The sequence below is a fragment of the Panthera pardus genome, unplaced genomic scaffold, assembly GCF_024362965.1.
Source record: "Panthera pardus isolate Hobbes unplaced genomic scaffold, ASM2436296v1 HiC_scaffold_2, whole genome shotgun sequence".
In the NCBI taxonomy this organism is placed as follows: domain Eukaryota; kingdom Metazoa; phylum Chordata; class Mammalia; order Carnivora; family Felidae; genus Panthera; species Panthera pardus.
The window spans coordinates 33370125-33390537 of NW_026526765.1; the positions used below are offsets into that span (position 1 = coordinate 33370125).

General features: G+C 42.0%; 1 protein-coding gene across 2 annotated transcripts in view; it reads right to left on the minus strand.

The window, feature by feature from the left end:
* PLCXD3 (phosphatidylinositol specific phospholipase C X domain containing 3) overlaps positions 1-19954 on the minus strand; it is a 166371-nt gene extending 146417 nt beyond the window's left edge. Inside the window, exon 1 of one of the 2 annotated variants that reach the window (XM_019464264.2) lies at positions 19340-19948. In XM_019464264.2, coding sequence (XP_019319809.1) covers positions 19340-19442 — 103 coding nt within the window. In that variant the 5' untranslated portion in view covers positions 19443-19948. Of the gene's footprint in view, positions 1-19339 lie in introns of both variants that reach the window. The other variant, XM_019464265.2, reaches the window with a different exon arrangement.
* Positions 19955-20413: the final 459 nt, after the last annotated feature.

The following is a 20413-nucleotide window of genomic DNA, read 5'->3' on the forward strand; positions in this document are numbered from 1 at the left end:
ACACACACAAACAGTTGGAATAAATGCATTTAGTAAAGTTGCAGGATACAAAAATCAATATACAAAAATCAGTCTCCTTTCTATATGCCAAAAAAAAAAAAAAAAATCCTGGGGTGCCTGGGTGATTCAGTCGATCAAGTGTCTGACTCTTGATTTTGGTCCAGGTCATGATCTCACTGTTTGTGAGATCAAACCCTGAGTCGGGCTCTGTGCTGAGTGAGGAGCTTGCTTGGGATTCTTTCCCTCTTTCTCTCTCTGCCCCTTTCTGCTCATTCTCTCTCTCACTCTCCCTCTCTCTCTCAAAATAAATAAACTTAAAAAATAAATATAAACAATCCAAAAAGGAAATTAATAATCCCATGTAACTGCATTAAAAACAATAAAATATTTAGTAATAAACTTAACCAAGGAGATAAAATATTTGTACCCAGAAAACTGTAAAACATTTGTGAAACAGATTGACATAAACAGATTCACATAAATGGAAAGACATCCCCTGTTCATTGATGGAAGACAATACTGTTATCATGCCCAGACTACCCAAATTTATCTACAGATTCAATGCAATCTCCATCAAAATCCCAATGACCTTTTTGTACAGAAATAGAAGAAACAGTCCTAAGATTCATAAGAAACCACAAAAAACCCAAATAGCCAAAATAATCTTGAAAAAAAAAGAAGCTGGAAGACTTATACTTTGTGTTTCAAAACATATTACAAAACTATAGTAAGCAAAACAGTATGGTACTAACATAAGGACAGACACATAGATCAATAGAACAAAATGGAGAGCCCAAAACTAAACCAACACATATACATACAGTCAACTGACCTTTGACAAGGTTGCCAAAAATATACAATGACATATCGGCTCTTCAATAAATGTGTTGGGAAAACTGGATATCTACATTCTAAAGAATAGAATTTATTGGACCCTTATCTTACACCATACACAAAAATTAACTCAAAGTGAATTAAAGACTTAAATATAAGACCTGAAACAGTAAAGCTCTTAGAAGAAAACATGAGGAAAACCCTTCTGGACATTTGTCTTGGCAATTATTTCTTGCATAGGACACCAAGAGAACAGACAACAGAAGAATAGAAAAGTGGGATTACAAACTAAAAAACTTCCACATGTGGGGGCCAACATGGTGGAGAAGTAGGGGGAAATCCATAATTCCAGCGTCTCTCAAACAAAAAAGTGTAGAAGCCAAAGGACTTTGAACACCAGAGCCTGGGAGGAAAAGAGACGGAATCTTCTAGGAATAAAATGGGAAAGCTGGAAAAAAAGATAGGTGGGTAACTGCGAACAGGCAGAGATAAAAAAAGGCCATGTGGGCATGGAGGGGAGAGACCCCCTTCTGAGGAGACACAAAAAGAAGAGAAAGAACAGCTAGGGAAGTGCAGGACCATATCTGGACAGGAGAAAGACCTCAGACTGAGACTGAGAGGGATCCAGCCGGCTCCCTGTTAGTGCACCTGGGGAGGAGGGGAGTCAGGCCTGGGTGCGGGGTAGGTCAGAGGCTGAGTCCACAGCTGGAGAAAGCAGTTCCCTCCCTGGAGGGCTGCATGATAGCACAGAACCTGCCTGCGTCTGCCACCCCCAGGCACAGTGGCTGGGCTGAGGGTATACTCTGCAGGAGGATAAGGCCACTGTTTGCCTGGAATGCTGTAGGAAGGATAAAGCCTGCCTGTGTCCACCCCCCTGGGGGCTGGTAGAGGCGAGGGCAGCGGCTCAGTCTGCAGTAGGAGAAGTCAGACCTCCCTGAAGTGCAGTGGCACAGACAAAGCCAGCTGGGACCACATATTGCAGCACTAAGAGGCGCCTCCCCAGGGCCAGAGCTCATGGAGTGGGTCTTTGAATCCTAGCCAAGTGCAGAGTCAAAGGAGTTGGCAGAGAGAGAAGGACCACCCAATCTCCGCCAGTGGCACAGTGAGGACGACTCAAACTGACTCCACCGGGTCCAGCTCCATGGAGAAGAGACTGGGGAATCACCATCCACCCCCCTCCTGCCCCACCACCACCAAGGCGAGGCCTCAGGGATCACTCCCAGGGCCCATAGTGGAGGTAGGTTCAGATTACGCCAAACCACGCCCCCTTGCACTGGGTAACTGCATATCCACCGGAGGGGCAGAGACCCTGAAGACAGCTACTACCTACAAGTGATGCAGCCTGGATTAACTCTAGGTCAATTCTGGATATCGAGATATATTCTCCCCCTGCCCCCATTTCTCCTCCTTATCTCTTCCCTCCCCTTAGGCTGGTTACTCTGGTTATTGGTCTGTCTAAACAAACATATTTAATCCAGTGTCTTGATACATGTTCTACACTTCCTTCTTTACACTTTCTCTCTCTCTCTGGAATAATCAAGCCATATAGTTTCTCCATCTGGGTAACTTTATTTTCCCCGCCTCCATCTTTATTTTCCTTTCTATCTTTCTGGATTAAGCCTTTTAGTCTCTCTGCCTAATCAATGTTTATTTTTTCGTCCCCACCCCCGCCCCCGCCCCATTCCTGTTATTTCTCTCCTTGTTTGTGCTCTTCCCTTAGCTCCACCTCCACCCTCTCCTTTACTTGCAGTGGGTGTTTTGGGGTTTTTTGTTTTTATTCTTTAGGTTTTTGTTTTTGTTTGTTTGTTTGTGTTACTTATTTGTGCGTTTGTGTGGTTTTTTTCTCCTGTTTGTCTGTTTTCCTTTACAGGGCTACTCCAAGGAACAAATCAAAGCACACCTGGTGGAGGGTCCATAATATTGCTACGAGTAGGGTAATAAAATAACCAAAGTCACAACAACAGAGAGCAAGTAACAATCTCCAGAAAAAAAACCTCCTGAAGCACCAGGCCCTGGACAGTGTATGACCCTCCTTTAATATAGCAGTGCTCACAGGTGCAGAGCACACAACAAGCTTTTAAAACACATAAGGGACAGAAAACTAGCCAAAATGATGAAACGGAAGAATTCTCCTCAAAAGAAATTCCAGGAAGTAGCAACAGCTAAAGAATTCATCAAAACTGATTTAAGCAATACAACGGAACAAGAATTTAGAATAATAGCCACCGCTGGGCTTGAAAAAATTAATCGCTGTGCTTGAAAAAAGCATAGAGGACAACAGAGAATCTATTGCTACAGAGATCAAGAGACTAAAAAATAGTCATGATGAATTTAAAAATGCTATAAATGAGGTGCAAAATAAAATGGAGGCGGCCACAGCATGGACTGAAGAGGCAGAGGAGAGAATAGGTGAATTAGCAGATAAAATTATGGAAAAAGAGGAAGCTGAGAAAAAGAGAGAAAAAAAATCCAGGAGTATGAGGGGAGAATTAGAGAACTAAGTGATGCAATCAAACAGAACAATATCCGTTTCATAAGAATTCCAGAAGAGAGAGAGAAAGGGGCTGAAGGTGTACTTGAACAAATCATAGCTGAGAACTTCCCTGATCTGGGGAAGGAAATAGGCATTGAAATCCAAGAGGCACAGAGAAGTCCCTTCAGACATAACTTGAATCGATCTTCTGCACTACATATCATAGTAAAACTGGCAAAATACAAGAATAAAGAGAGAATTCTGAAAGCAGCTAGGGATAAACGGGCCCTAACATACAAAGGTAGACACATAAGGGTAGTAGCAGACCTATCTACTGAAACTTGTCAGGCCAGAAAGGAACAGCAGGAAATCTTCAATGTGATGAACAGAAAAAAAATAAGCAGCCAAGAATCCTTTATCCAGCAAGTCTGTCATTCAGAATAGAAGGAGATAAAGGTTTTCCCAAACAAACAAAAACTGAAGGAATTCGTCACCACTAAACCAGCTCTATAAGAGATCCTAAGGGGGAGTCTGAGTGAAATGTTGCAAGGACCACAAAGTACCAGAGACACCACTACAAGCATTAAACCTACAGATATCACAATAACTCTAAACTCGTATCTTTCAATAATAACACTGAGTGTAAATGGACTCAATGCTCCAACCAAAAGACATAGGGTATCAGAGTGGATTAAAAAACAAGACCCACCTATTTGCTGCCCACAAGAGACTCATTTTAGACCTGAGGACACCTTCAGATTGAAAGTGAGGGGATGGAGAACTATCTGTCATGCTCCTGGAAGTCAAAAGAAAGCTGGAGTATCCATACTTATATCAGACAAACTGGACTTTAAATTAAGGCTGTAACAAGAGATGAAGAAGGGCATTATATAATAATTACAAGGTCTATCCATCAGGAAGAGCTAACAATTATAAATGTCTCTGCACCGAATTCAGCAGCCCCCAAATATATAAAACAATTAATCACAAATATAAGCAACCTTATTGATAAGAATGTGGTAAATGCAGGAGACTTTAATACTCCACTTACAACAATGGATAGAACATCTAGACAGAGAATAAATAAAGAAACAAGGGCCCTGAATGATATCTTGGATCAGATGGACTTGACAGATATATTTAGAACTCTGCATCCCAAAGCAACAGAATATACTTTCTTCTCACATGCACATAGATCACATACTGGGTCACAAAACAGCCCTTAATAAGTATAAAAGAATTGAGATCATACCATGCATGCTTTCAGACCACAGTGCTATGAAACTTGAAATCAACCACAGGAAAAAGTCTCGAAAACCTTCAAAAGCATGGAGGTCAAAGAACATCGTACTAAAGAATGAATGAGTCAACCAGGCAATTAGAGAAGAAATTCAAAAATATATGGAAACAAATGAAAATGAAAATAGAAGAATCCAAACACTTTGGGATGCAGTGAAGGCAGTCCTGAGAGGAAAATACATTACAATCCAGGCCTATCTCAAGAAACAAGAAAAATCCCAAATACAAAATCTAACAGCACAGCTAAAGGAAATAGAAGCAGAACAGCAAAGACGCTCCAAACCCAGCAGAAGAAGAGAAATAATAAATATCAGAGCAGAAATAAACAATATAGAATCTAAAAAAACTGTAGAGCAGATCAATGAAACCAAGAGTTGTTTTTTTTAAAAAATAAACAAAATTGATAAACCTCTTGTAAGACTTCTCAAAAAAAAAAAAAAAAAAAAAAAAGAGGACCCAAATAGATAAAATCATGAATGAAAATGGAATTACAACCAATCCCTCAGAAATACAAGCAATGATCAGGGAATACTATGAAAAACTATACGCCAACAAATTGGACAACCTGAAAGAAATGACATATTCTTAAGCACCCACACACTTCCAAAACTCAAACAGGAAGAAATAGAAAATTTGAACAGACCCATAACCAGCGAAGACATTGAATCAGTTATCAAAAATCTCCCAACAAATAAGAGTCCAGGACCGGATGGCTTCCCTGGGGAATTCTACCAGACATTTAAAGCAAAGATAATACCTATACTTCTCAAGCTGTTCCAAAAAATAGAAAGGGAAGGAAAACTTCCAGATTCATTCTATGAAGCCAGCATTACTTTGATTCCCAAACCAGACAGAGACAGAGCAAAAAAAAGAGAACTACAGGCCAATATCCCTGATGAATATGGATGCAAAAATTCTCAACGAGATACTAGCAAATCGAATTCAACAGAATATAAAAAGAATTATTCACCATGATCAAGTGGGATTCATTCCTGAGCTGCAGGGCTGGTTCAATATTCACAAATCAATGTGATACATCACATTAATAAAAGAAAAGATAAGAACCATATGATCCTGTCAATCGATGCAGAAAAAGCATCTGACAAAATTCAGCATCCTTTCTTAATAAAAACCCTTGAGAAAGTCGGGATAGAAGGAACATACTTAAACATCATAAAAGCCATTTATGAAAAGCCCACAGCTAACATCATGTTCAATGGGGAAAAACTGAGAGCTTTCCCCCTGAGATCAGGAACACGACAGGGATGTCCACCCTCACCGCTGTTGTTTAACATAGTGTTGGAAGTTCTAGCATCAGCAATCAGACAACAAAAGGAAATCAAAGGCATCATAATTGGCAAAGATGAAGTCAAGTTTTCACTTTTTGCAGATGACATGATACTATACATGGAAAACCTGATAGACTCCACCAAAAGTCTGCTAGAACTGATACATGAATTCAGCAAAGTCGCAGGATACAAAATCAATGTACAGAAATCAGTTGCATTCTTATACACTAACAATGAAGCAACAGAAAGACAAATAAAGAAACTGATTCACAACTGCACCAAGAATCATAAAATACCTAGGAATAAAACTAACCAAAGATGTAAAAGTTTTCTGTATGCTGAAAACTATAGAAAGCTTATGAAGGAAATTGAAGAAGATACAAAGAAATGGAAAAACAGGGGCGCCTGGGTGGCTCAGTCGGTTGAGCATCCGACCTTAGCTCAGGTCATGATCTCACGGTCCGTGAGTTCGAGCCCCATGTTGGGCTCTGTGCTGACAGCTCGGAGCCTGGAGCCTGTTTCGGATTCTGTGTCTCCCCCTCTCTCTGACCCTCCCCTGTTCATGCTCTGTCTCTTTCTGTCTCAAAAATAAATAAACGTTCAAAAAATTAAAAAAAAAAAAAAAAGAAATGGAAAAACATTCCGTGCTCATGGATTGGAAGAATAAGTACTGCTAAAATGTCAATACTACCCAAAGCAATCTACACATTCAATGCAATCCCAATCAAAATTGCACCAGCATTCTTCTCGAAACTAGAACAAGCAATCCTAAAATTCATATGGAACCACAAAAGGCCCCGAATAGCCAAAGTAATTTTGAAGAAGAAGACCAAAGCAGGAGGTATCACAATCCAAGATTTCAAGCTATATTACAAAGCTGTAATCATCAAGCCAGCATGGTACTGGCACAAAACAGACACATAGACCAATGGAATAGAATAGAGACTCCAGAATTGGACCCGCAAAAGTATGGCCAACTAATCTTTGAGAAAGCAGGAAAGAATGTCCAATGGAAAAAAGACAGTCTTTTTAACAAATGGTGCTGGGAGATCTGGATAGCAACATGCAGAAGAATGAAACTAGACCACTTTCTTACACTATTCAGAAAAATAAACTTAAAATGGATGAAGGACCTGAATGTGAGACAGGAAACCATCAAAACCCTAGAGGAGAAAGCAGGAAAAAACATCTCTGACCTCAGCCACAGCAATTTCTTACTCAACACATCTCCAGAGGCAAGGGAAACAAAAGCAAAAATGAACTACTGGGACCTCATCAAAATAAAAAGCTTCTGCACAGCAAAGGAAACCATCAGCAAAACTAAAAGGCAACCGACAGAATAGGAGAAGATAATTTGCAAATGACATATCAGATAAAGGGTTAGTACTCAAAATCTATAAAGAACTGATCAAACTCAACACCCAAAAAACAAATAATCCAGTGAAGAAATGGGCAAAAGACATGAATAGATAGTTCAAAGTAGACATCCAGATGGCCAACCAACACATGAAAAAAAGTGAAACATGAAAAAGTGACACATGAAAAAAGCTTAACATCATTCATCATCAGGGAAATACGAATCAAAACCACAATGAGATACCACCTTACACCTATAAGAATGGCTAACATTAACAACTCAGGCAACAACAGATGTTGGTAAGGATGCAGAGAAAGAGGATCTCTTTTGCATTGTTGGTGGCAATGCAAGCTGGTGCAGCCACTCTGGAAAACAGTACGGAGGTTCCTCAAAAAACTAAATATAGAACTACCCTATGACCCAGCAATTTCACTACTAGGTATCTATCCAAGGGATACAGGTGTGCTGTTTTGAAGGGACACATGCACCCCAATGTTTATAGAAGCACTATCAACATAGCCAAAGTATGAAAAGAGCCCAAATGGCCATCAATGAATGAATGGATAAAGAAGATGTGGTATACATATACAATGGAGAATTACTCAGCAATCAAAAAGAATGAAATCTTGCCATTTGCAACTACATGGATGGAACTGGAGGGTATGATGCTAAGTGAAATTAGTCAGTCAGAGAAAGACAAAAATCATGACTTCACTCATATGAGGACTTTAAGACACAGAACAGATGAACACAAGGGAAGGGAAGCAAAAATAACAGGGAGGGGGACAAAACAGAAGAGACTCATAAATATGGAAAACAAACTGAGAGGTACTGGAGGGGTTGTGGAAGGGGGGATGGGCTAAATGGGTAAGAGGCACTAAGGAATCTACTCCTGAAATCATTGTTGCACTATATGCTAACTAATTTGGATGTAAATTTTTAAAAATAAAAAATTAAATTAAAAAAAAAAAAAACAGAAGACATCCAGATGGCCAACAGGCACATGAAAAGATGCTCAATGTCACTCCTCATCAGGGAAATACAAATCAAAACCACACTCAGATACCACCTCACACCAGTCAGGGTGGCTAAAATGAACAAATCGGGAGACTATAGATGCTGGAGAGGATGTGGAGAAACGGGAACCCTCTTGCCCTGTTGGTGGGAATGCAAACTGGTGCAGCCGCTCTGGAAAACAGTGTGGAGGTTCCTCAAAAAATTAAAAATAGATCTACCCTATGACCCAGCAATAGCACTGTTAGGAATTTACCCAAGGGATACAGGAGTGCTGATTCATAGGGGCACTTGTACCCCAATGCACTTTCAACAATAGCCAAATTATGGAAAGAGCCTGAATGTCCATCAACTGATGAATGGATAAAGAAGATGTGGTTTATATATACAATGGAATACTACTTGGCAATGAGAAAGAATGAAGTCTGGCCATTTGTAGCAATGTGGATGGAACTGGAGAGTGTTATGCTAAGTGAAATAAGTCAGGCAGAGAAAGACAGATACCATATGTTTTCACTCTTATGTGGATCCTGAGAAACTCAACAGAAGACCAGCAGGGAGGAGACGGGGGAAAAAAAGTTACAGAGAGGGAAGGATGCAAACCATAAGAGACTGTTAAACACTGAAAATAAACTGAGGGTTGATGGGGGGTTGGGGGAGTGGGTGATGGGCATTGAGGAGGGCACCTGTTGGGATGAGCAACAGGTGTTGTATGGAAACCAATTTGACAATAAATTTCATATTAAAAAAATTTTTTAATAAAAAATAAAAATAAAAAAACTTCCACATGCAAGAAAGTAATTGAGCAATTAATAGAGTGAAAAGGCTACCTCTGAAATGGGAGAAAATATTTTCAAACAATATATCAATAAGGGATTAATTTCTAAAATATATAATTAACCCCTACAACCAAATAGCAAAATACCAAATAACTTTAAAAATGGCAAAAGACTTGAATAGACAGTTCTCCAAAAAAAGACATAAAAATAGCCAACAGGTATATGAAAAGATGTTCAACATCAGTAATCATCACGGAAATTAAAATCAAAACTGCAATGAGATATCACTTCATACCTGATAGGAAGGTCATTATCAAAGACAACAACAGAAAATAAATGTTGGTGAAAATGTGGAGAATTGGAACCCTTGTTTACTACTGATGGGACTGTAAAATGATACAGGTGCTGTGGAAAACAATATGGCAGATCCTCAAAAAAAATAAAAACAGAACTACTATAAGACCCAGCAATTCCATATTTGGGTATTTATCAAAAAAAAAAAACTGAAATAAGGATATTAAAGAGATACTAGAATTCCCATGTTCCTTGTACCATTATTCACAACAGCCAAGATGTAGAAACAACCCTACTGTCCATCAATGGATGAACAAATATAATGTAGAATATACATACAATGGAATATTACTCAGCCATAAAAAATGAAGGAAATACTGTCATATGCTGAATGAAACCTGAGGACATTATGGTAAGTGAAATAAACCAGATACAGAAGACAAATACTACATTCAAATGGCATCAAGTAGTCAAACCCATCAAAGCAAAAGTAGAATGGTGGTTGCCAGGGGTGGTGGAGGGAGGAAGTGGGGAGTTGTTATTTGATGGATATAAAACTTCAGTCATGCAAGATGAAAAAGTTCTAGAGATATACTACACACCACTATATTTATAGCTAATAATACTATACACTTAAAAACAGGGTTAATCTCATGTTGTGTGTTTTTTACCACAATTTTTTTAAGTGCCATAAGAAGCCAAAGGAAGAACATGTCTAAGAAAGGATGTGGGGTCAAACACATCAAATGATTTTGAAAGATCAAATAAGATGATATAGAATTAACCATTAGCTTTGGCAAAATACAGATCACTGACAAACGTGATAAAAACAATTTTAGTGCCAGTGGTAGGGAAATAATGAGATTAGCATGGAATAAAGAGAGAAAAGGAAGAAACTTCAAGACAGAGGAGTTGTTTTTACAAATATCAGAGAGAAATAGTACAGTGGAGAGAGAGGCTGGTATGGAGCCAGAGGGCTTTTTTTTTAAGAGGAGCAATAATAACATATGTTTGTATACTGACTGGAGTGATCCAGTAGAGGTAGAGAAAAATAATGACACAGGAGAGAGAGGGGATGAATTTGGGAGTAAACTCTGAGGAGATTTAAGTGGATGGGATCCAGACCACAAGTAGAGAAGGTGGACTTAGGGAGGAACATATCCAGGGCTTTCTCTTACATAAAGAAAAAGCAGAATGTGTAGAAACCAGTGCAGGTAGGTTGCTGGGCTAATGATGGGAAACTGAGGAAGTTCTTCTCTGTACGTATATTGTGTGTGTGTGTGCGTGTGTGCGTGTAAAACATAAGATGAGGTCCTAAGTTTAGAGTGAGGTGGGAAGGAGCAAGTTGATTTGAGGAGCAAGAAGAAATATGAAATTATCATCTTAGAGAACAGGGAAACTAATTTACTGGGGATGTACAATAAGATACACGGTCAGAAATTTCTAGTGAGTTGAGGCATCCAGGCTATGTAATTTTTCCACCAGTAATGTTTAGCCACTGAAGTTTTCTGGGATTTAAATAAGTTTTAAAAAAAATAGAGGTTAATGAAGTTGAAGCTTTTCCAGGTAAGCAGATAGAAAGAGTGAGATAAGAGAAATAAGGACATTTTCAAGACTGGGACTCTAATGCTGGACCCAAGGAATTTGAACAGATACAAGGAGAAATAAGGACCTGAGGGTGTGATCAAGACTAAACAAAACAGTTCTTTAGCCTTCCCTTCTAGCAACTTTCAAGTCAGTATCTTCACATCCCCCTGACCACCTACCCCAACCCCCAAACACCGCCTCTCCCCTACCCTTTCCTGGGAGAAAAGCTCAGGGCAAGACATGGCAGGAGTATGTTTAGAGCTAACTCTACAAAAAACAGCCCTGGACTTCCTCCTCCTCCTCTCCCTCCCCTTGCCCCTCCTCCTTCCACAGTGCAATGTGGCCTGAGACACGCATTGAGATAAGTTCCCATTTGCCCATTAGGACACCTTCAAGCACATCTTCCTCTTCGCCACCCAAGAAGCCAGAGGGGACCTCCAGGAAAGCCTAGCAGGCAACTAAGATTACCCATTCATCTTAGTCCACTTTTCTTCATGAAGTAAATTCTCCAAGTAGATCAAGGAACACAACTATCATTTATAATGTTGACTAAGGATAAACATGGCTGCTTCGTAAAAATTAATTCACAGGAAGAATTCTATGTGAAACATAGTATTGGCTGGCATTTAAGATAGAGTGGTAACAGAGTTGTCCATTCCCAGGGTCTGTGATGAAAGATAGGAACATAACAAGAGCACATCTAACAAATCAATGTGCCATCTGCTTCAGTACCTGGCCTCCGGAGGTGACTAATCCTGGCTGCTTCTCAAGAATGTTTAACCATCTCCTCCTGCCCCTCTTCCTGACCCATCTTCCTCTCTTAATAGAGCATAATAAAAACATATGGCTCTGTAGAAAGCTTCTGGCAGCAGAATTCCATGTGAACCATGGTAAATTTCTCTCTCACTTTTTCCTGCCTTCTGGAATATGTGATTTAGGCATTTTTCTGGCCCCCAATCTTCTAAGATGGATCCTAACCCCACCCAGAGAAGGAGAAATAAGAGAATATATAAACTTCTTGAAACTATCAAGTCCCATGATTGTATCCAGTTCCTTGAGTGCTCATCCGGTTTCCCCAAACTAATGCTTTTAGGTAAGAGGCAGCTTCATTAGTCGTAATAGGTAAAAATTTCTATATTAACAGAGCTGACTCCTTTGATCAACAATAAAACGTGTGTATACATATCTATGTATGCATGAGATTTAAACTTTTCTTTAAGTCTCAGAGTACATCAATTACTCTACTCTTCTGCTTTCAAACAACGGCAGTGTCAGCAATTACTTTAGGTATGTCAGTTTATTTGGCTCTATTTACATTGTTCCAGGCTGCTCACCAAAAACAGTATAGACCCCAGCTGCATTCCTACTCTGGACCCGTCCGGAGGAAGGATTAATTAGGTAGCACCCACCAGAGGTCTACTTACAGGGCAGAGGGAAAAGACAAGCTTCTTGGAAAAATAGTTAAAGTCAATAACCACTATATGTGTGTACACACACACGTGCGCATGGAGAGTGGGCTAAAATTGAGAATAATTCACAGTAAGGAACAAAGTCTATCCTACATATTATCTTCTATTTTATAAACTCATACCTGAGTTCTAGGGTAAGGGGGCAACAACAAAAGAATCAATATAGATTCAGAAAGCTCTTTTGCTGACATCCCTGCTAGGCAAAAATATTAAAAGTTTCTGTCAATGTTGGCATTCGTAGCTCAAGCAGTGATGGCAGACCAGGTCAGAAGTTGGCATCAGCAGCTTCCTCAATAGGGAAACCAGTTCTGGGAGCCTCTGACCACAGTGGAATCCAGGGCCTTTTTGACACACTAACATCCTCCACGTTGGGTCTCTGCAGACATAGCTCTGGCCGTGGCGGGATTGTCAGCAGCAGTGGTATTGTGGGTATAAAAATTGTGGAAGCACAGGTCCTGTAGATGTCCAATCAGCAAAAGTGACAACTCCTTAAAGTGTCCTCAAAACAGGAAAGAAGAAAAATGGCGGATACCACGTATGTGGTAGCCCCCAAAATCAGCTTAAAAAGCATACTTAAGAATTTTACCAGAGATTTCTAGAACTATGTGGAAGTCCATTAAAGAGGTGTCTGGGAAGTATCAAAACAGACAATTTCCCCATGATTCTGATTTTACTTTGGGAGTGGCAGGGTTTAGGAAACCCTACCTTCTGTGTCCCTGGGTCTTCTTTTGTTAGTCTCCCCCGTGAATATTCCCTATGTTACTGCTGATATATGACACTCAGCAGTCATATTCCTCTTCTTTGTAATTCACTCTCTATTTGGATTGGGTAGGGTTGGCATCAAATATGAGAAAATAAACTCTAAGTAAAGATATGAGAAATTTGCATAAGGGTGAAGTGTGTAAGCCTTAACCTGTAAACATTGTGTTATTCATTGAAGCAATTTGAGGATTCTTAAAAATTTTAACTGTTTTAGAACACAGATTATGTTCAATAACCAAAATTCAAGTAAGTGAATTATAACCATATTTATATATCTATTCCATGTCAACCATGCTTCAAACAAATGAGGCATGGTTTGCAAAATAAACAAGATCAATCATTTCCTTTTTTTAAGTTTATTTATTTTGAGAGAGCACACGCTGGGAGGGGCAGAGAGAAGGAGAGAGAGAATCTCAAGCAGGCTTCACACCATCAGCACAGAGCCCAATGTGGAGCTCGAACTCAAAAACCGTGAGATCAAGAGTCAGACACTTAACCGACTGTGCCACCCAGGCACCCCTCAATCATTTCCTTTTTAATAAAACATCAATTTATTGTTCACCTATGGTTTTGATGGCTTTCTGATGCTGATAATTTAACACATTTTGCATTCATGATACCACTATTACTCAAGAGCAACACTGAAAAGTTCTAGCTTATAGATAAATTGAATGAATCTGTAACCTATAAATACAACAATAGTAGCTGAGCCTGTAACATAACGAAGAATGACACCAATGGACAACGAACCAACACAGGGTGGTTTCCTAAATTGTCATTAGTGACCACAAGCATCACCAGATAGGATGATTTTAAGTGCTGTTGATGGCTGATAGCAGTACTTTAAGGAAATGAGGGGAAAGGTTTTACATTTATCACAGCGACCTAATTTGAACACTTAGGTAGCAATTAAGTCACATTTATGTTCAAGGTGCATGAGGAACTATAATATCAGCTTATCAGTATGTTCCCAACCTGGGCCATTAGCCTGGAGTCAAATACCCATATTCTGGCTCTAAGCCTGATTGTAAATTGGAATGCTCATAAATAGACTGCATAGTCCAATAGAAAGAGCTTACTCAAAAATGTATATTTAAATTTGGCTCTGCCACTTACATAAAGGATCTCTTTAAAGCTACCCTAAAGCAGTGTTTTTCAAACTTTAAATGTATATATAACAAGACCTAGGGAGGGGAGCACCTGGGTGGCTCAGTTGGTTAAGTGTCCAACTTCGGCTCAAGTCATGATCTCACAGTTTGTGGGTTGGAGCTCCGCGACAGGGCTCTGTGCTGACAGCTTGGAGCCTGGAGCCTGCTTCAGATTCTGTGTCTCCCTCTCTCTCTCTGCTCCTCCCCCGCTGTGCGCTCTCTCACGCACTCTCTCTAAAAATAAATAAAAAAAACAAAAAAACAAAAAAACAAGACGTGGGGATCACATAAAATGCTCATTGTAATTAAACTGGTCTGAGGGGTGGAGTCTGAGCTCCATTTCTACAAGCTCCCCTATTCCTTCCCTGCTTCCTGGACCAACTTTGAGTGGCAAAGCCTTGGAGGTTTACTGATAGAACATGTAGAAAACATGTGTGTACATGAGAAAGCATTTTGTAAAATGGCATCAGGATCACTTTATATTAAAAGTTGGTGATTCAGTTCAACTCATCAAGAAAAGTCCTAGAATAAATTATGTTCCAGATATTTAATTTTTCCTTTTTAGCAAAATCAAAAACAAAACTGGGAATTGGAAAGGCAACACAAGAAAGATATTCATCCTAAACAATTTTGTTGCTTTTGTTTGCTTTCCAGGATTAATCTCAGTGTCACCACCCTGACTAAAATTATAGGGAAAAAAACTTGCTTTTTAAAAGAAATTTGTACAATTAGACCCAATCCTAGATATGTCCTGTAGATGGTCTCATCCCAATCAAAACAGAAATAGTAAGTTACAAGGAAAAGGAAAAAGACAGCTGGCTCCAGAAATACTGGCAACAAGAAGAGATCGTTGTAGGGAAAGACATTAAAAACTAATAAAAGCAGACACAAGAACACAGAAATCAGGACCATATAAACATCTAATTTCTCTAAGTAAAACTGCTCTTTTTCATTGCCATTGGCATTTTCTGGAAGAAATGAACAAAATCAACAGCATGATTATTGATTTCCAAAGTATTTCTGTGTTCCTTATCGAAAGTTTAAGCGTTGGTTTAAACCCTGACCTGTGTACACAGAGGGCAGGAGAGACCAAAGAAAGAAGCAGGCCCCCCCCAGCCTGGTAGGTGGCAAGTTTAGTAAAGCAAGAGAACCTACATACAAGGCTTGTCTTCAGTGGCCTCAAGAAGAGTACATCTTTGCACCCACCCACCAGAATCTTAGAGGCCTTACCCAGATTCGGTCACGTGTACTGCCAGATGGTCTCAATAACAACTTACTCTCTTAAGGCAGCATCCTTGAAAAGGGCTCCAGGTGTGGAAAATACATTCCAAGGATAGGGGTGGGGTAAGGAGCCTCTGATTGTGGGGTCCATCTTGAGGTCTCCACTTCTCCATGAACTCCTCCAATGCCAAGGAAACATACATCCTCTCTGAATTCCAATACCACATATTTTAGCCCATCTTTCATTGTCACTTGGTCAGTTTGCTTCATTATGTGAAGAAGATTTTCACCACATATCAGAAAACGCACAGCCGATCCCTCCCATGGAATAATAAAACCCTGCCCGATGTTTCAAATTTTGGACAGAATGACTACCTATCATAGACCCAGATCACTAACACTTTACCCAGATCAAGCAACAGCTTGCTTGCTCCAATGATGGATCTCTTTACCATGGTTCTGGAGGCACCATGATTATAGAGTTAGAACTCTACTGTAATGATGCCAGAAATTCATCAGACTCGCTCTCACCTGAATTTTATAGTCTGTCTTTCTGTTTGCATCTCTGTCGATCCTCTCTCACCTGCCCATAGTGAGAGGAAGTATCATTCATAACCCAAAATGCCAGGATATTGTTTAAAGAAACATGTATGAATGAAAATTTAGTTTGGTGTCATCAGAGCCTGGAAGAAATGACGAATGAGACTAAAATCTGAGTAACTGTCAACGTATTCTGACAGTACCATTCTTTTGAAAAGTAGACTAGAAGTAAAAACTACTAATACTAACTTAATTCCTTAGGCCAGTCAATACCAAATCATGACGCCATTTAAATGCAAAACAGCCAGTAAGCGATTTGGTTCTGAAAGCATTAAAGACGCAGACAGGAGAGAAATGTTTAGAGATGCCAGAACTGCACTCATGGTGGGGAATATCACGCACCTGCATATTGTTCTTTGCACTAGCCCTGAATAATCTGGGTCAGCTGCCCCAAGAGGGTAGTCTCATTATCAAGCAGCTCTTCACTCTCTGGTTGCTTCACCTAAGAAAACCTGAACTTAGTGGATGACCGAGCAGGCGTTCCCTTCCACAGAAACACTTGTATGGTGCATCAGGAGTGGTTTTAAATGGTGGAGATAATTACTTAATTCAAGCTGCAGCAACTGGCCAAGTAAACATGTAGCAGCCAGGAAGCTATTAGCATGATTTTAAGGCAATTATTCCATTAGTGTTTAATAGTCTCCAATTAGTCTTCTGTATCAAAGTTTGAATGTCTTTTTTCCTCCAAAAATTCTCACAGTTGAGCAATGCAGAAAAGTACCAAACCCATTTTTACACCTAGATTTATATATATGGATCTACCAAACCTACTTTACAAAATCCTGGGGAAATTCAGGGGTGTGGATTTGGCAAAACATTTTTTTTTCTCAGAAGTATTGGGGGTGAGAATGGGATGCTTTGCAGGGGATTCGCTTTGAGTATAATATTAAGAAGGGCTGGGAAAGCAGTGAAAATTCCCACTGTGTCCAATGCCACAGCCCCTCTAGTACTATATTCAAAATGGGTCTCATGTGAAGCCTCCCAGTCTCACCCCCAATGCCTCTACTGGAAGACAAGCAGAATATCAAAGTCTCTGACCTCAGGTTTTCACTTTGACTCATGGGAAGAAAAGGAAAATTGCCCTGTATCCTGCTAAAGCCTCGTTCCTTGTCCCCTCACCCTGGTTAGTAGTTCTTGCCACTGAGTCATCCCGATACAAATCCCAATGCGTTTCCCTATTAAAAGTCTTAGGAGACTTTCCCCAAGGACCACTTTAGGGGCCAGATCATTTATCTGATGGTACATCATTTGCCTTCACTGAGCTGCATCTATGAAATGGAGTTAATAGAACCAGTGTGCTTCATGAGGTTTGGGGAAGGATTATGTGATCTGGTGTAAATACTATGGCTTTGAAAGGTGAAGAATTAGAGAAATGTAATATAGATTCTGACATAGTATCATACCATCCCTCAGAACTAGCAATGTGAACTTAGGCTTTTAAACCCCCTGCATATCTGGTGAGTCATCTATCAGAAGGCTGGCATCAGAGTCCTTGCCTTTATTACTTTCTATGTGTACAGAAATGCTCAGGTGAGATCATATGAAAGCAACCGTCTACAAGCCAAATAAAAAGCAAGAAAAGATAGGAACGCCTGTGGAAGTGAGAGTGAAATTTTGCCAACAAAGTTGTGCACTTTCTATCGTCTCCTTCAAAAGAGCAATCTGGAGGCTCACCCGGGTCTCAGGGTAAGTGCAGGGTGGAGAAGCTGGGTTGTTCTTTTCCTCGGAGATACCTGGGCTCTTGGGAAGCAACCTCTTGAAGAAGGGCAAAAGGAGACAAACCCTTCCTTCAGGGGTTGGCCCTCAGAATGCAACCTGTGCCTGTCCTAGGAGCCAAACATCCACTTGACTAACGACCACTGATTTGAGTTACTGATCAATTCCAGCGCTGCTGGCTAGATACAGCCTGTTGGGATTTTTCAAAAGAACCCTTTTCTCTTGTTTTTTTCTCCTTTCCTCTTTATTATGTCTTCCTCCAGTGGCTGAGAGGGGGCGCTGGATGGGGCAGGTCAAGAGGAGATAGACCAGAAGGGTGAACTTGATAACCAGGCTGAGCTCTGGGCTAGGGATGAACTACCTTTGGGTAAATTGTCCTTTAGCCGGGTCCTGGAGGGATCAGACATCTGCACCCGCAGCCCAAGTGAAGAGTCAAATTGGTAACCAAGTATGGCCGTGGCCCCAGCTCTCACCGTAGTAGTCCGCCCTGAAATGTCCCTCTCTCTTGCACACCTGAGCTAGGGGCTACTGAGCGCTCCCGCCCCAGCAAGCTGCCTAGTTCTCTGGTCTAAACCGCGCGCGCCATGCTGAAGACTCTGGATCCCTCGCGTCTCTTCCTCGCTTTGCCGGACTTCCTTCTAGGCTGTCTGGACGCTCGCACTGTCCGCTTTTTCCCCTTTGGTTGACCAGTTCATCGCACCCTCGGCCGCCGCTCACGCAGGTTTCCCTGCTGGGCTTCTGTCCCAAGCAGCAGACGCTCGGTCCGCAAGGGTTTGCTTTCCTGACCCGGGCGCTACACGACGCTAACAGCACTCGGAACGCAATCCAGACGGTGACCACGCGGCCAAGCCCGCCGGGTCCACGCAAACCGGGAAGCGGCGCCCCTCCGCCCCTCGCTCCCTTCAGCTCCCCGTCAAGGGCAGTGGTCACGCCGCCGCGGGTCCCCGAACTTTCATCGCTCTTCGGGAAGCGCTTTGTCTCTTTAAAGGAGACTGGGGACGAATATTAATGGTTCGGGTAGGTTCTAACCGAGAAATCTACCAAATCCGCTCGACTCCGTGACAGGGATGGAGTCGGAGGTCCACGAGCCGGAGCCGAGCCCTCGGACGCCAGCTCGCGCTCCCCGCGCACTGTCACCCCGCAGACCCAGAAATCGCCCCCGCCCCCCCCCACCCCGAGTCTAGGAGGAAAACCGTGGGAGGGGGCACGAGGAGGACCCTAGGGCCGAGGCTTCCCCCTGCCCCAGTCCTCTCGCACAGCCTGCCTGCTTCCACAGCCCAGTGCAACAGCAGTCACCTTGACTCGCCGCGCCACGGTCCCCAGAGGTTTGCAAAACGCCAGGAGGCCCGAGGCTCTCAGCGCGCGCTTGCCTGGCCGGAGACCCACCCCTGGGGACGAGCTCCTCTCCCTCGGGCAGCGTGGCAAGTTACCACTCCGTGGCAGATCATGCAGGGCGGGGCGGGTGGAGCGCCCCGTCGGCAGCCTCTGCGCGCCTACCTGGGATGGCTAAATTGGTGAGGGGGATGCTGTGGATGCTGTCCGGCAGAGTTGCCATCCAGTCGGCGAATTTCAGCTCGCTCTTCCCCTGAGACGAGGCCATCGTGCCGGTCGGCGTGCCGCGCGCTGGTCCCCACACTCCCGGGCAGGCTGGCAGGCTGCTGCCGCTAATCCAGTGTTTGCTCCGGCCCCGCTAGAGTTTACACTCCGCTCTGCGCCACACCCACAGGATGGCGCAGACACATGCTAATTTTAATAATTATTCAAAACACCCCGTGCTCCCCTAGTGCCTCCGCCAGACTCCGCCGGAGCTTTTGTTCCTGACGTCCGTGCTCGGCTTTCTGCTCTCTCCCCTCCCTCCCCGCCTCCCTCCTCCCGTCTTATCCCTCCTATGCGTCTCTGCCTTTTCTCGCCATTCTGCAGCTTTCCTTGGCTTCTTTGTAACTTGGTTCACCCAGCTGCTTTGTCCAGGGTCTTGCTCGGCCCTTTGATGTGACTTCCTGGTCCAGTCTGGACGAAAGACAGTCCGGTGGTTGAAGCTAAAATCCTAGTGGACTTGGGATGCTATCGCCTCCTGGGGAGCAGACTCGCCTACTGGCTCTCAGGACTTTCCATTCCAAAGAGCTTTCCTTTTTTATAAGCTACAACAGGTTGTGCCTCTTCTCAGCCGGAGCCCACAGCCCTACGTATAACAAAATGGTGGTCTTTAATCACCATTTGCCTAATTTGGGGAATGGTTGGCAATTGTGCTGTAGGCAAAGAGCAGTAAATTCCAGGTGGTTCCTACTTAATTCCTGATACCCTGTTCCAGACGTTTCAAGGTAAAGAAGCATTTCAACCCCTTCGTTTCTGGGATCATGAGAAATCTGTTATCGCCATGGGAAAGCTATGTCCTCTGTCTCGTTTTCACGGCACTCAGGACAAGGCTAGAGCCCAATGATAGAAGAAAATCACATTTCCTGGTGACATACTGTGATTATTGCCAGTACCATTTGGTGGAATTTATTTGGCAACGTTCAAAATGATTTATGCGATTGTCTGATTTTTCATTCCTTGGCAGACTAGAGAGATGTG